We start from the raw sequence: 14,340 nt of genomic DNA, 5'->3' as shown, positions 1-14,340 counted from the left end.
CCATTTTAAAAATCGAGAAGTATCAAAAACGAAGTCTGAGCAAACAGGTGAAAAGCAACCGTTCGCTAAAGAGATGAAAGAAGCTTTATACAGAAGCCAGGCAACAACACCCTGCTACACCCTCATCCTATCATCAAATAAACCCCAGAAAGTAACAACAAAATAAGTGTAAAAACTCAGAATAGGAACAGAATCTATTTGGTAACAAAAGCATACTATATGTTTTGATACAAAAGGTATGGAGAAAAATGTACCATTACTAAAGCTTATACAATAACCTTGGTCCATAAAACTATATGTAACTCTTACAATTTGAATGTGACCCTCCTCTAACGAGTCCGGATCCACCCACAGGCAATGACACATCGTGCTCCTTCACAAAAACACACAAACTAGGAAAGAGGGAGAGAAAGGCAGAAGTTAAAATAAAAGGGGGAGGAGAATAGAACTTCTATCTCAACAGATATTTTTGTACATGGCAGATGTATCATTGCTGGGGCTCCTTCTCGTTTTCTGTGTCTTGTTGATCGGTGTGGGTGTGTTCTGCCTTTCTGGCTTTTGTGTCCATCACACACAGCACCACACAGACACTTGCGTTCCTTACAGAAGAATGCAGTGAGTCGAAAATCCCAGGACTGCATCTTCTCTTTTTTTCCACCTTTGAATCTCCACTCTATGAATTCCTCAATTCTGTCTTCTGGATTTGAAATCAATATGCAGCACTTTTTAAAAAGTCTTGTCTTTTTTGTTTGTTGTTAATTTTCTTTTTTCCACGTGAAGAGTTCAAGTATTCCTGTGTACGTTATGACACCACAGCGGCTGTGGCGTTGGAGGACGATGCTGTGACTGAGTTTGGCGTGCTGTTGGTGCCGTAGGCTGCTGTGTCTGCGTTTCCCCCTGTGCTGCTCCCACTGGTGGTCAGCAGGCCGCTGCTGCCGGACCGCAGGATGGCTCCGGCCGCGCTGCAGTGAGGCCTGGGCCCAGGCTCTGGTGTGTATGTAAAGGTCAGTGTGGTGGAGTAAATGATGCCATCGTTCCGCACCAGTGTCACCGGAACCTGCACGGGTTGTCTTACCCACCGCCATCCCTCACGAAATGCTGAAATGTCTGGAACTACACACAGCATGCTCTCTCCACACCTGCAGCACAAACAGGTAAGCACTTAATTAGTTAAAGAAATAATTCGGTGAAAAATCTCATTTATATAACTTTCTTCTATTCAATCAGCCAACATGTTTGGTACCTGAAGTCTGTTTCTTTAGTTCTGCATTGGAGCTATGAGGCTAACAGTACTAACAAGAGAGCAGAGACTACTCTTTTAGCTACACAATGTACTTTTGTTCGTTTTTTTTTTTTCAGTGTCAGCAATCATACACTCTCATAATTACACAACTTATAGTTTCACAGTTTTTATCCAATTTTTATAGCTACTAAAAAGGCATGTGCTGATATGTTAACAAGAATTAATATTATGATAATTACCTAACTTATCACATTTACATTAATGCATTTGGCAGATGCTCTTATCCAAAGAGACTTGCAATGTAATCATGTTACACAGAGAGGTGAATATAACACTAGGAGCCTCGCCTAGGAACTCTTATAGGTAGAATGTGGTGTGCATGCACAGGGAGGGGTAGCAGTGTTACCCACAACATTACACCCACCACAAGCAAGCAAGCCAAAAGAATAATAAAAAAAAGTTTTATGCAAAAGTGTAATTTGATAAATTTTAATGCAAAATTATTTGCTAAATTTATCATATTGGAAAAAAGTCAAATTTAAAATGTGAGCTTGCAAAAGTAATATTTTCTGTTTTAGTTTTTTTACAATATATTAAACTCACAGTGTGCACTAAATTTTGCAGAAATACACCACATTTAAGTTTATTCCCTGTGTTCACTTACTTTCACTCATTTTAATAGTGGTGTTCAAACGTTGTCATATTATGTACTTGTGATGACTGGATACAAATGTAATTTTTTTAACAGCAACAATGTGTTGGTGGTTATACATTTTGGAGATTTCTGTCTTTGATTTAGGATTTCGGTTTTCATTAATTTCTGAAATTCTGTTTTTTTTAATGGCCATCATGTTTGTTTGCCCTAGAATGTTTTTTTCCAGTCCGGGTGATGGACGCTGGGTACTATAGATCAAGTAGATCGAGTATGACAGGATAGCATTTTATCCTTTACAATGAGCTGTGAATGTGCTTAGAGCAGTAACAATAAAAATAATACTGTACAAACATTAAATAAAGCATTAGATCATAATGTGACACCAACGGGGGTTTGTGAAACCAAAAATATCTCTGGTGAAACTGCAACGTGTTTGATTATAATGCAGTTATAGTAAGTGTCCACGATAACAATAATGCACATGTTGAATACTGCATGTGTTGTATACCTTATTATTGAATATTAGCAAAAGTCTACTTAATAATAAGTCTTTTTATTTAACTGAATAATAAGTCTGGGTTTAGAGAGGGAACAACTGAGACATGCATTTTTATACAGTACTAATTGATGGGGTATAAGCTTCCATTACTTGCTAGCTACATTAGCCTGGTAGATACAGTGTGAAAAGTAAAGACACAAAACATGTCTTGGCTGATTTACATGTAGTTAAGAAGAAAACTGTGCTTTTTTCACTTTAAATTTTAGTTAACAGTAATGGCAATGAGCTAAACTTGAACATGAGATGTAAATGTGATAATATGCTGGGCTGACGATCATCAAGTTTTTAAATAGAAAAATTAATTTAGGCAATAAGTATTATGTTCTAGACACATGGTTTTAGTACCATATATGTAACTTACCTAAAGGCAACATAGCAGAGGGCTTTGGTATTTAATACAGTGATACAGTGTTCCTGTACTGTAGTGCTATAATACCTTAAAATCATTCTTTTTTTCAGTCACAGATACACTTTCATTCCGTTTTTAAACTCATCTCCTGTTCAAGCCCTGTTATAAAGTAAGTGAAACACCAGGGTGGCCCCACTACACTGTCTTTGCCGGTCATTGTCACTAGCTCTTAAGTGAGCCCAAAGCAAGCCATCATCCTAACATTTCACTCACACCTTTACCCAACAGGTTTTAAAGCCTTCGTATGTAAACAGTTCTGGAGTTGGTATACTGGGAATTGGAGCTCTAGCATATTAATAGCAAGCAAGAAGCCATTCGGAAGTATATGTGTTGTATGTGATTGCTCCAAGTATAAAAAGAAGAAAAAAAACCCTACCTGTACATGGTTTCTGCTTCCACATCTCCAAACCACACACGCAGGTTCGGAGCAAAGTTCTGTCCTGTTAGCTCCAGCATCGCTACGTCCCCTCCACCGTTCAGCTGCATACACACACGTACAGACACACAGAAAATTTAGTCATGTCTGTATGAACATGTCTTACTCCTTTCACATACTTAGTCTGACACAAAAAATGGCTATTTCTACCATATTATCTAATCCCTTCCCCCTCCATGGGGTGAGGTGGTGGACGAGTATATAGGGGTTCGTGCTCTAGCATGACTGTGTGTGTGTGTGTACCTGTAAGCTCTCAACCACAGGCACAGGTGTGACAGATGACTGGACAGGACCCATTCCCTCATAAAAGGTGTATTCTGCTTTATCCGTGCTAATGATTGTCCAAGAGGCGCCGTCATTGATCATCTCTTTATTTGGTTCCTTCGGGCATGGAGTGGCCTGAGGAGCAAAGAACACACACATACAGAGCTGACAAACCCTAAGGGTTTAAAGAATGTACACTGAGTGGCAGTTTATTACACCAACCTTGTACTTTCAATTGTTGTCAATTTTATCAGGTCCATCTACCATGCAGATGTACTCTGTGTACAAGTGTATAAGGCACAGTAGTATTGCTGGATGAAGTTGAATTTTTGATTGAGCTTTAGAATCATCAAAAAAAGGCAATTGTGACAATGAAAATACACAATAACAATTAGGTACTGAAAATTAGTCCTGGAGTGTTATCTTAAACCACATGTTGTGCACCTGTGAACAGGTGAGACAGATATCTTCTCCATATAGAGCAGAATACATCAGACCTCTTTTGGAGTCTAAATGGGAAGTTGCCTAATTCCATGTGCCAATGAAATGCAGATAGTGCTGCAAGGGCCTTCCACTCCCCAATAAATGAATCTGCAGCAGAGTATTAAAGCAGTATGTGTCCATTTAGCCTTTGAGGGCTATAGATCAGACAATGCAGATGGCTCCCCCTTACAGAGCCCATATTCCACATTTTTTGTCCATTTATAACATCTGTTTGGTTTTATGTACCAAAAATGGTCATTGTGCATTTTTACATAACCACTTCCCTATTGATATAATATGTTCTCACTGGCTGCACTGTATTTTGCCTCGTTGAAAAAACTGAAAGATGTGTATGGGTGGGGCTAAACTGCTGTAGCCTGAAGAGGTAGATATATGTTAGAGGTTTTCTATGACATGGACACTTCAAGAGATACAATCCAGGAGAGAACTGGTTGTATCAGCCCAGATTCTACTCAATGTAATATCAGAGCACTCCCACATCATTTGAATACATCAGAGTACCAAGCTCTCCTCTGCATCACCAACAGGTGGGCCTATTTAGTAAGCAGACTATGCGTAATGTTGACAGAATCCAATACACTCAGTTTGTGATTTTGAGTTTGTGAATTAAATAAGCTGTGTTCTAAGACCTAAGCCTCAAAAAATATATGCCACTCTGTTTGTGTAAAAGAGGTATAAAGGTCTGATTTCCAGGTTGTCTTGCGTAGCCGGAAGCACTGACTGGAAACTGTACTAGATACACCTACCTTGTTAATACACCTTGTTAAAGTACAGTTAGAGACGATAGCTCATCTTTTTTTCATGCACAGTTCGTGTTAGTCATCATCTAGCTATTCATTAGTGGTCAGTTTTTCACCACAGGACCACTGTTGGCTGGATATTTTAGGTTGCTGGACTATTCTGAACTCAGCACAGCTGTGCCTGATACACTCATTCCAGTGCAGCACACACTACCATGTTGGTGTCACTGCTGTGCTGAGAATGGTCCACCACCCAAACAACACCTTGAGGGTCAGAGGTGGCGCCGTTTTCTTTTTTGGACATAGTAGATATTGGCTGATAAATTGTTCATAGCCACAGATGGCTACAGTCAGTAACTGTAAACCTATATAAGCTAGGTAGGTATTACCTGATGAAATGACCAATGAATGCAGGTACAAAGTACTTAATAAACTGTCAACTCATTCTGTATCAATTATATAGGTGCTTAGGGAAAATTATAACCATGGAGGACTGGAGAACTCACGCAGAAAATAATTAATGAGCTGCTATCTTGCATCAAAATGAGGTGACTCTTCGAGTGTGTGTGTGTGTGTGTGTATGAGTGTGTATGAGTGATAAAGAGGGCTCTCACTTGAAATTGGATGATCCTTTCTTGGGAAAGGCACAAGTACATCCTCTCCGTGTCCTTTAGGTAGAAGGCACACTTATGCAGCTGAGACACGGGGTCATCTGCATCCAACAAGGCTGTCTGCTTATCCACCTTGCGGATGATCTATAGGGAAATGCATGCGTAAGTGCATGGATGCAACACATACAGAGGGAGGTTGGGAAAAACATACAGTAAGTTGATAAAGTACAGTTATAAAGAGATCATCAGAAGAGAGATCTAACAAGGGGGTGCTCACAGGGCTTTCTCATAAAGCAGGATTTCTTGCTCAGGCAGCTAACTTTAACTTTAGCTCAATCTATCCCTGGATTTTCTGCCTAATGATAGTGGATCATGTTTTACCAGATTACATCACCATAGCGACATAAGGCTAAGTTCAGGATTTTAGATCATGAACAGATCAGGGTGAGCCTCTTACCAATCAGGGGCTGAAGGAGGTGGACCCCTCCAACCCACAATTTTTTTTCTTCATAACATTTGTGGTGTCAATCATGTGAAAAATATCTCTTCATTGGCAGAGAAAGCAAATCATACTCCACAGATGTTAAGAATATAAAATAATTATTACTCCAATAAGCACTAATGCAGTAGCAGTGGCGTCAGTGCTGCTTTTTCATCGTTAAAAATGCTACATTTTTTTTACAAATTTACATCAGTTTCCTCTTCTTTCTTTAAAAAAATTAGTCGTTCAACTCCTCATGTTTGCCGATTGGCTGTTGGTTGTAAACATCACTCTTAAGTGCACCACACAGAGATTAATCATAGCTTCAGTATCTCAGTAACAGAGAAAGCTGTTAAGTGCTGTTGTAAAAACAGGTTAACGTCGGTTCTTTTGTTAGTTTTCTGGCATTTAGTCAGGACCTCTGCCTAAGCTGAGCTCTCCCTGGTAACAGCTGAAACAGGTATGAGCAGGGCAATCACCATACTGTGACTGCCACCTCTAATCTAAGAGCTAATAAAATAGACAGTAGGCCTGAGATATCTGGGGAAAATATCTAACTGCGATTTTTCTGATGAATACTGTGAATGCAGATTAAACTGCGTGTATTATCGTGTGTATTATTTTCAGTAAGTTAGTGTTTACACCTGTTATTTTGGCCAAGAAGACCAGCACGTCAATTTTTTTGATATGTGCACCAGACTGCCAGTTAGGTGGGATTGTGATGTCATGTTCATGAGTGGTTTCTTCTGTTTGGTTTGACTCATTTACAGGCCGTTCACAAGCTCTGAGTTATCAGATTGAATTTCCATACTTTGATAATATAGGCTATAATTAAAATTGTAATTTTGTGAAAATTGCTTTCTTTCACATTGGAATTTTGATATATATCATTATTTGTTATAGACAGAGATAGAAAGACAGACCAATAGAGACATACAAACAGACAGACAGACAGAAAGACAAAGACCAAACAAACAGAAATACAGCCAGTATGTACCAGTCGAGGCAGGGCCATTCCTGTGACAGAGCAGACGAGTTTGACGGTTTGGCCATAGTGAATATAACCATCACGCACGGTGAACTCCTCTCCCTCTGACTCCTCATCATCCACTGTACAACACACAGAAAACAGGGAATCAGAACATGCATATAATGTGTCTTCAATGTTTCTGTAACGCTTTACTTGAACCCTGCTGCATAACACTGATATAACCATGTCATAAACATGTCATAGCAGGTAACATATAATATCAAGATTTTGTTCAATAATATAAGTGTCATGTTGCCATTACCATTAGTTTGCGTGACAGATGCCATTACGTTAATGTAATGACAGTTTACGTCACATTCTAATTTTGCTGACTCTGACTGACTCCATGTAATGACATCAAATATTATGACAATTACAATTACAATTGTCCAGTTACATTACTGGACATAATCTCATGACAGCATACGATAATGCCATAAACATGTCATGGCAGATGTTATGTCGATGTTACGTAGCAGGGTTCAAGTAAAGAGATACCAATATTTTTTTCTGTTTACTTGCCGTCTGTATGATTAAGATGTTTACGTTCCTGTGTGTTTGTTTGTCTGAGTGTGACTCAGTCTGATGCGTTTGGTGTTGTAATAGATCATCTAGCAGGCAAACAAATTATATATGAAGGTGTTTCTAATGTGCCTTTGCATGACTTTATATGTATGTGCTTTTAAACTTGCATTTACTCTTGGCAACCACTAATGGATTGGTCTAACCGCTCGAGTGAGCAGCCACACTTAATATTAATGCACTAAGGCTGTGTGTTGGTGTGTGAAACTTACACAGGTGAATGTAGAAGGCTCCCCACTGTTGCGAGCTGGCATGAAAGTTCCCTCCCTCCACGTGTAGGTAGCGCGTACTGACCGTCTGAGAGCGCAGTCTGTTAAACAGTGCCACTTTCGTTCCTGACGCTATACACACTGCACATACCCAAACACAGACAGAGATAAGCAAAGGAGTCATAAAAGGTTAGTCTGGCGTTTTTGGGCGTCATTAAATATTAACGGTGACTTTGAGAGCGATAACTCCAAAGTGGAGATATATTTGGAAGATAAAAGAGCACCACAGCAAACATTCAAACACGCTCCAAGTTGAATTCACGTTAAAGGGCCCATCTCCTCCATTTTTTACCTGTATTTTTTTCTGTTTAAGTGAGATTATGAACTAGTCATAATTCATTTTTACCTGACCATTTATCTTCTTTCAATATTCCGTTTAAAATAATTAAATAGGCTGTTTTTGTTACATATATCAAACTGTCCAAAGAAAATGTGTATCTCCAAAATAGTAACTTTACAGGAGAAAGCAAAAATGTTTAATGTAAGTTAAGGTAAAGAGGTTTCTTTCCAAGTGATTTTGGAGCATTTCTATTGGTCCATTCATCACAAATTGTAATGGACAGCTGCTGCGTTTGATACATGAAAAAAAATTTTACAAAAGTAGAAACTGGAAAAGAAGCTTTTTTTGGACAGCAATAGTATGTAAATCGCCTCTGTTCTGATTAGTTGCACTGTACTGTGCTTCATTCAAAAAGCAGTCCAGGCAAAAACACTCCTTATAACTTCAGTGTCAATGGGTGGGGCTAATCTGCTGCATGCTAAATAAGTGGTAAATGCATTGGTTTTTGTGACATCACAAAAACACTCAATTTAAAAACATGGTGTTTTTGCAGCTTAGTTTCCATATATGGACCATGTAGACCAGGGGTGAATGGTATGCTTTGAAACTTTTGCAAAATATATATATCAATAAAGTGCGGAAAATTTTTTTTTTCATATGGGCTCTTGAAAATATGTCTCGTGGCCCTGAAGCTGAGTAAGTGGTGGCTGTGTCTCCCCCTTGCGGTAGCTTGAAAAATGACCTAGGTACATACAGTTTAAAGCTGGGCATACAGCATACAACTTACAAAAGCCAAAAAGATTGTGAAAACAGAGAACATCACATTTAATGTAAGCCTTACAATTACAGAATGTATTATTTTGCTGCGAGTTTGTGCAAGTTAGACGATTAGGCAAAGGGAGGGTGTCCCGCATACTGAGTTTCGGCTATGAATAAGTGCTCAAAATACATAATACATCATCTCTTCATCTTTTTCTCCACTGCCCTACACTGTCAAAAAAACAAGGACATTTTTGTTCACCAAGGTACAAACAATGAAAATGAAGCTCTCTCACTGGCTAATGCCGGAATGTGGTTCAGTGACTGATTCAGTTCAATTCAGAGCTGACCATCTCCCACTACAGGGTTTGTGTTGTAAAAATCTATCAAGTTTGAAAAGGAAGACCAATGAATCCTCCGGATCAGAAGGCTAGAGACTGCCTCGTTTCCCTTCACCTTATCAGATCATCTTTGCCGTCAGCTGTTTCTGACCAATTTCCCAACCTGGAAAAGTGCTTCTGATTGTGAGAATTTGTCAAAAGGGGCAAGCTGGAGGTAAAAACTGTGGAATGTATGCCCAGCAGAAGGCTTTTTAGCAACAATTGGCATGGGTAAAATTGCTTTCAAACGTCGGTGTGTTGTTGAATTTCCTAATTGCTGTATATACTTTTTCAGACGATCTTTCAATGTTATAGCAAGAAGACAACTCAAAACTGAAAGTCTAGTACAAAACACCTACACAATTCAAGCCTGTAAACTTGCCCCAAAAAAGCAGCAGTGTCCGTGTTTGTGTGTGTATTGTTCTGGGAAGTTTCTGCACTCACAGTCAGCGTTCTTGAGGGACTGCTTCTTTTTGGAAGGCTTGGAGATGACCTTGATGCGTTTGCTGAGGAAGACTCCGATGTTGGCGCTGTTACCATACAGCATGCGCACTGACAACATGAAATGTTTGCGCTTGTCCGAGTCAGATATGTACAATGTTTTGGCTGTGCAGTAGTTCTGTGGGAGATGATGCAGTTACATATTATTGATTATTAAAAATACAAGAGCATACTGCACAATGCTAAACACACTGGCCTGGTTGCTCCAGCACAAAACTTCAGCAACAAATATGTCTTGGCTGATTGACATTTGGGGATAAATTGTGTACAAACCCATTGCTTTAGTCTGTTATTTATTATTAAGTAGGAGGTACATGTGAGCATTGATCAGGATCTTGTCAGTCTGCTGGCCCACAATCTAAAACACTACCAGACTAAATACTTTAACATGTAGCAACAGGAACAGTCCATGTGCATTCACTGACACATAATCTCAGCCTCAGACCCTCCATCCATAGCTTATCTATATATTATATAAAAAGTGATTAAAAACTGAATGAAAAAAAATCTGATTTGCTATCCATCTCATGTCTGAGCACCAATTTTTAATCAGCCAAGGGGAAACAAATTTTCTTTTTGTTTAGTAAGCTAAATGCTGGCTAGTTGCCTGCTCTACATACTGTCAACACCTCAATGCACCTCTAAGAGCAAGATGTAAACACGGCAACCCGTCATACTTATTTTGTCTCATTGTAATGTAAACTTTTTACACATCTTGCCAATTTTTGCTTTTTTGTTGATTTTACCAATATATTTATTTGCTTCTGCAGTCTTTCTTTTGTTTCTGCCTTTTGAAACTTTTTCATGAAGGGCATTACAAGAGGGCATTCAACTGCTCTACTGGTAAACTGATTTGGAGTGACAAGTTGCAGCATAATGACCCAAATAGAGACCGTCCAAATGTTTAAGGACATGTTGTCTGTTACTTGCAAGTTTATTATTCAGTATGAAGAGCATTTTTTTTCTAAACAATTATTTGTTTTCTTTTCTTCTTTTCTATTGTTAGGAGCACATACTGAAAATGATCTCCAATATGTGAGGTATGATATTCTCAGTAGAACTTTTGTCAGTTTTTCATAGATTTAGCAAAAATTACACAAATGTAGTCCAGGAATGTTAGTGACTTCAGCAGTGTTTCTCCATCATCAGCTATTGTGTGTGTGTGTGTGTGTGTGTGTGTGTGTGTGTGTGTACGCGCTCTACCTTCCCCTCCAGGTTGAGCTGCTGCATCTCCTGGTCACTGTTGCCAATCCCAATGAAGGCGCATGGCTGAGATTCCTGCTCCGAGCAGCCATCTCTCTCCATCTGTTCCCGCTTCTTCTTCCAGCCACAGCCCATCAGATACACACATGGAGGAGGGCAGAAGAACCTACACACGCACACACACACACACACACACATACACAGAACAGATTTACATATTTTCATTTGTTTAAAAGGACTTTGCATTTAGAAAGAACAGAAAAAGTCTGAGGTATATAGTAACTCGACTGTTAATATAGACAAATTTCCAAATCACGTAACTAATTAATATAATATAATAAATAACACACTCTGGGCAAAATGAGTTCTATATAGTACCAAAAAAGGTTCTATAGTATATATTCTGGGCTACTATGTTAAAATATCTACATTTCATTAATTTTACTGCACTTGTAACCCTCCAAAAATAAATGTTATTTTTCAGTGTAATACTAAGGTAGATGTAACCCCAATTTTATAAATGTGTACCATAAAAGGTTTGTATGCACCTATTTAAAATGCCTGCTTGTACAGTTTAGCATGACTGCCTTATTAGGACCTATTTCACATTCCATTTACTTCACATATCCATTAGATGGCAGCATATATCCTCATATGTTTGCAACTCTCAGCTGATCGCATTGTCAAAACACACCACATCCTAGTAAAACTGAAGAGCTGAGTCCAAAACACACAAAGACAAATGTTCCACCATAAATCATTCAGCCTCGATTCTGTCAGCAACTCTTATCCAACAGCATCAAAGGCCAGTCAGGCACATGCAGGGGAGACAGTGATGAGATATCCCTAAAAAATGGAAACTGCTATTCTGTAATTAAAATCAGATGCTAATACAGTCATCACATGAATGGAAGCTGGTTGTGTGTTTCTGTGTGTTGACTTGGGGTGGGGGAATCTTAACACACTTTTGCACAAAATCACCTTTGTTGATCAAAAAAGGGAGAAAAAAACAACACTGATGAAGCTGGTTTCAAGTTCAAGTCCTGTAAACCCACACACAGCTTAGTCAGTCTGAAACCCTCCTCATACACACAAAAGGGAAAAGAGGTAAACAAATCATTAATGAGTCATAACAATGTCTGAGTCTATGACAGAGGAGCTTATTCAAACACATTTTAGACTTTTTTGGTGAAAAGGGAAACGACCCGTTCTGGAACCTGCTACGTAGTGTGCTGTTAGTGTCTGGTTTCACATCCTACTAATAGCGTAATGCTCCAAAGCAGGGCTGTTGGGCTCGATGCGGATGGAAGGCTTCATCTGGGATGTAACTAAATTGACTGAAGAACAATTTTTATTCTTTTGAACAAACTCTGCCTGGCAGAAAAGGTCCACGTTTTTCAACACCTCTTCAGTACGTACTTAATATACAAACCCAATTCCACAAAGGTTGAGACAGTAGGTAAAATCCAAATAAAACCAGAATGCAGTGATTGTGAAATGTTCAAAAACATCTTAAGCAGGTGATGCAATTATGCTTGTATATAAAAGGAGCATCCGGGAAAGGTCGAGTCCTTTATGAGAAAGGATGAGCCGAGGCTCGCCACTGCCACAAACGCATCTGTAAAAAATCCAAGAGTTTAAGAATAAGGTTCCTTAGCGAGCAATAACAAGGATTTTAGGTATTCCATCCTCTACAGTGCATGAAATAAACAAAATATTTAGGAAATTTGAAGAAATCTCTGTGCAGAAAAAAATGTCTAAAAACCACAACTGAATGCTAGTGACCTCAGACCCTTCAGACAGCACTGCCGTAAAAACGGGGATGCTTCTGTTATCACCACATGGTTTAGGAGTACACATACAAACCATATACAAATACCGTTCATCGCTGCATCCACAAATGCAAGTTATGACTGTACTATGCACAATGGAAGTCATATGTCAACAGCTAAACACATTTTGGAGCAACATATGCTGCCATTTAGGCACTTTCTTTGTCAGGGACAGCCATGCTTATTTCAACATGACAACAGCAAGCCACATATTGCATGTGTTATAACAGCACAGCTTCACATTCAAGAGTGCTGGTGCTAAACAGGCCTGCCTGCAGTCCAGATCTGTTTCCCATTGAAAATGTGTGTCTTATTAAGCTTACAATACAACAATTAAGGCCTTGTACGGTTGCACAGCAGAAGGCTTGTATAACAGAAGAAAAAAAAACAAAAAACAACAACAACAACAACAACAACAACAACAACAACTGGTGTCTTCAGTCCCCAAATGATTATTTTACTGACCATCAAATGAACTTTGATTTTTAGGAAAATCATGAAGTTATTGACAAATTGGTATTCTAATATTTTATACTAAAGCTGTTTGCAATCCAGAGTCGACCAGAGGAGGATGGGTTCCCCTTTTGAGTCTTGGCTCCTCTCAGTGTTTCTTCCTCTTGCTCTTAGGGAGTTTTTCCTTGCCACTGTCGCCACTGGCTTGCTCATGGGGACTTGGACCCAGATTTTTCTGTAAAGCTGCTTTGTGACAACACCTCTTGTAAAAAGCGCTACATAAATAATTTTTGACTTGACTTTTTTTTACAATTTTTGAAATAAATATTTATAAATGTTTTCTATTTTTATTTAAATTATCATTATTTGAAACCATGAGCATTTTGCCATTACATTTTCTGTAGGACAATTTCCATATGTCTCCACAGGGGGCAACAAAGCCATAAAACCTTTTCACACTGAAGAAAAAAATAAAGAACACTAAAGAAAAACACAAAAAGAAATCAGAAATAAATTAACACTAATGCAGTCTTTCACATCAGACCTCATGGGTGCTCTTGTAGTATTTTAAATGTCAGCTTCTGTGATTCAGTGGAACCCCTCATGCTGTCTGCACTTTCTTAGCAGTAAAGGCTGTTACCCAGGATTCACGCTGGCTAAATAAATAAATAGATAAATAAATAGAAATGAAAAATAAGACAGAATAATAAAAAGATAACTTTGGTGCTATTATTGCTTGATTTTTTCTCTCTGACTTCTTCCTGCAATTTCATTGTTAAATAAAAAAGCGCATTGGACACACACACACACACACACACACACACACACACACACACACACACACACACACACAGACTTAAACTTCCCTTACTATTCACATCACTAAGACAGCAGTCAAAAGGTCAAACAAAGGAGAGGAACAATGCATTAAGTCAAGTGAAATTGCACTCACTTTCAGTAGCTACTTTACTAACCATTCAGGCTCTACAAAACTCCCTGTGAGTGCAACTAATTTCATGGATCACATTTGAAGGAAGGTTTGGTCCGTCTCCTTTCTGTTCTCTCTTTCATTCAGCTGTTTCTTGGGTCTGGCTGTGAAGTCTGGATTAACACTGAGACACTTCTGGTGTGATCACAAGGGAAACACAT

The 14,340-nt window shown here is 38.8% G+C and overlaps 1 protein-coding gene across 1 annotated transcript in view; it reads right to left on the bottom strand.

The window, feature by feature from the left end:
* Nucleotides 1-237: 237 nt before the first annotated feature.
* The window catches only part of rbpjb (recombination signal binding protein for immunoglobulin kappa J region b), a 54,166-nt gene continuing 40,063 nt past the window's right edge, over nt 238-14,340 (bottom strand). Inside the window, exons 4-11 of the mRNA XM_036597783.1 lie at nt 10,907-11,072; nt 9,647-9,821; nt 7,727-7,864; nt 6,900-7,012; nt 5,425-5,565; nt 3,546-3,701; nt 3,243-3,346; nt 238-1,139 (exon numbers count right to left, since the gene is read on the bottom strand). Coding sequence (XP_036453676.1) covers nt 803-1,139; nt 3,243-3,346; nt 3,546-3,701; nt 5,425-5,565; nt 6,900-7,012; nt 7,727-7,864; nt 9,647-9,821; nt 10,907-11,072 — 1,330 coding nt within the window. The 3' untranslated portion in view covers nt 238-802. The remainder of the gene's footprint in view (nt 1,140-3,242; nt 3,347-3,545; nt 3,702-5,424; nt 5,566-6,899; nt 7,013-7,726; nt 7,865-9,646; nt 9,822-10,906; nt 11,073-14,340) is intronic.

This window comes from Colossoma macropomum, unplaced genomic scaffold, assembly GCF_904425465.1.
Source record: "Colossoma macropomum unplaced genomic scaffold, Colossoma_macropomum, whole genome shotgun sequence".
NCBI lineage: Eukaryota > Metazoa > Chordata > Actinopteri > Characiformes > Serrasalmidae > Colossoma > Colossoma macropomum.
This window is presented reverse-complemented; position numbering and strand designations above follow the sequence as displayed.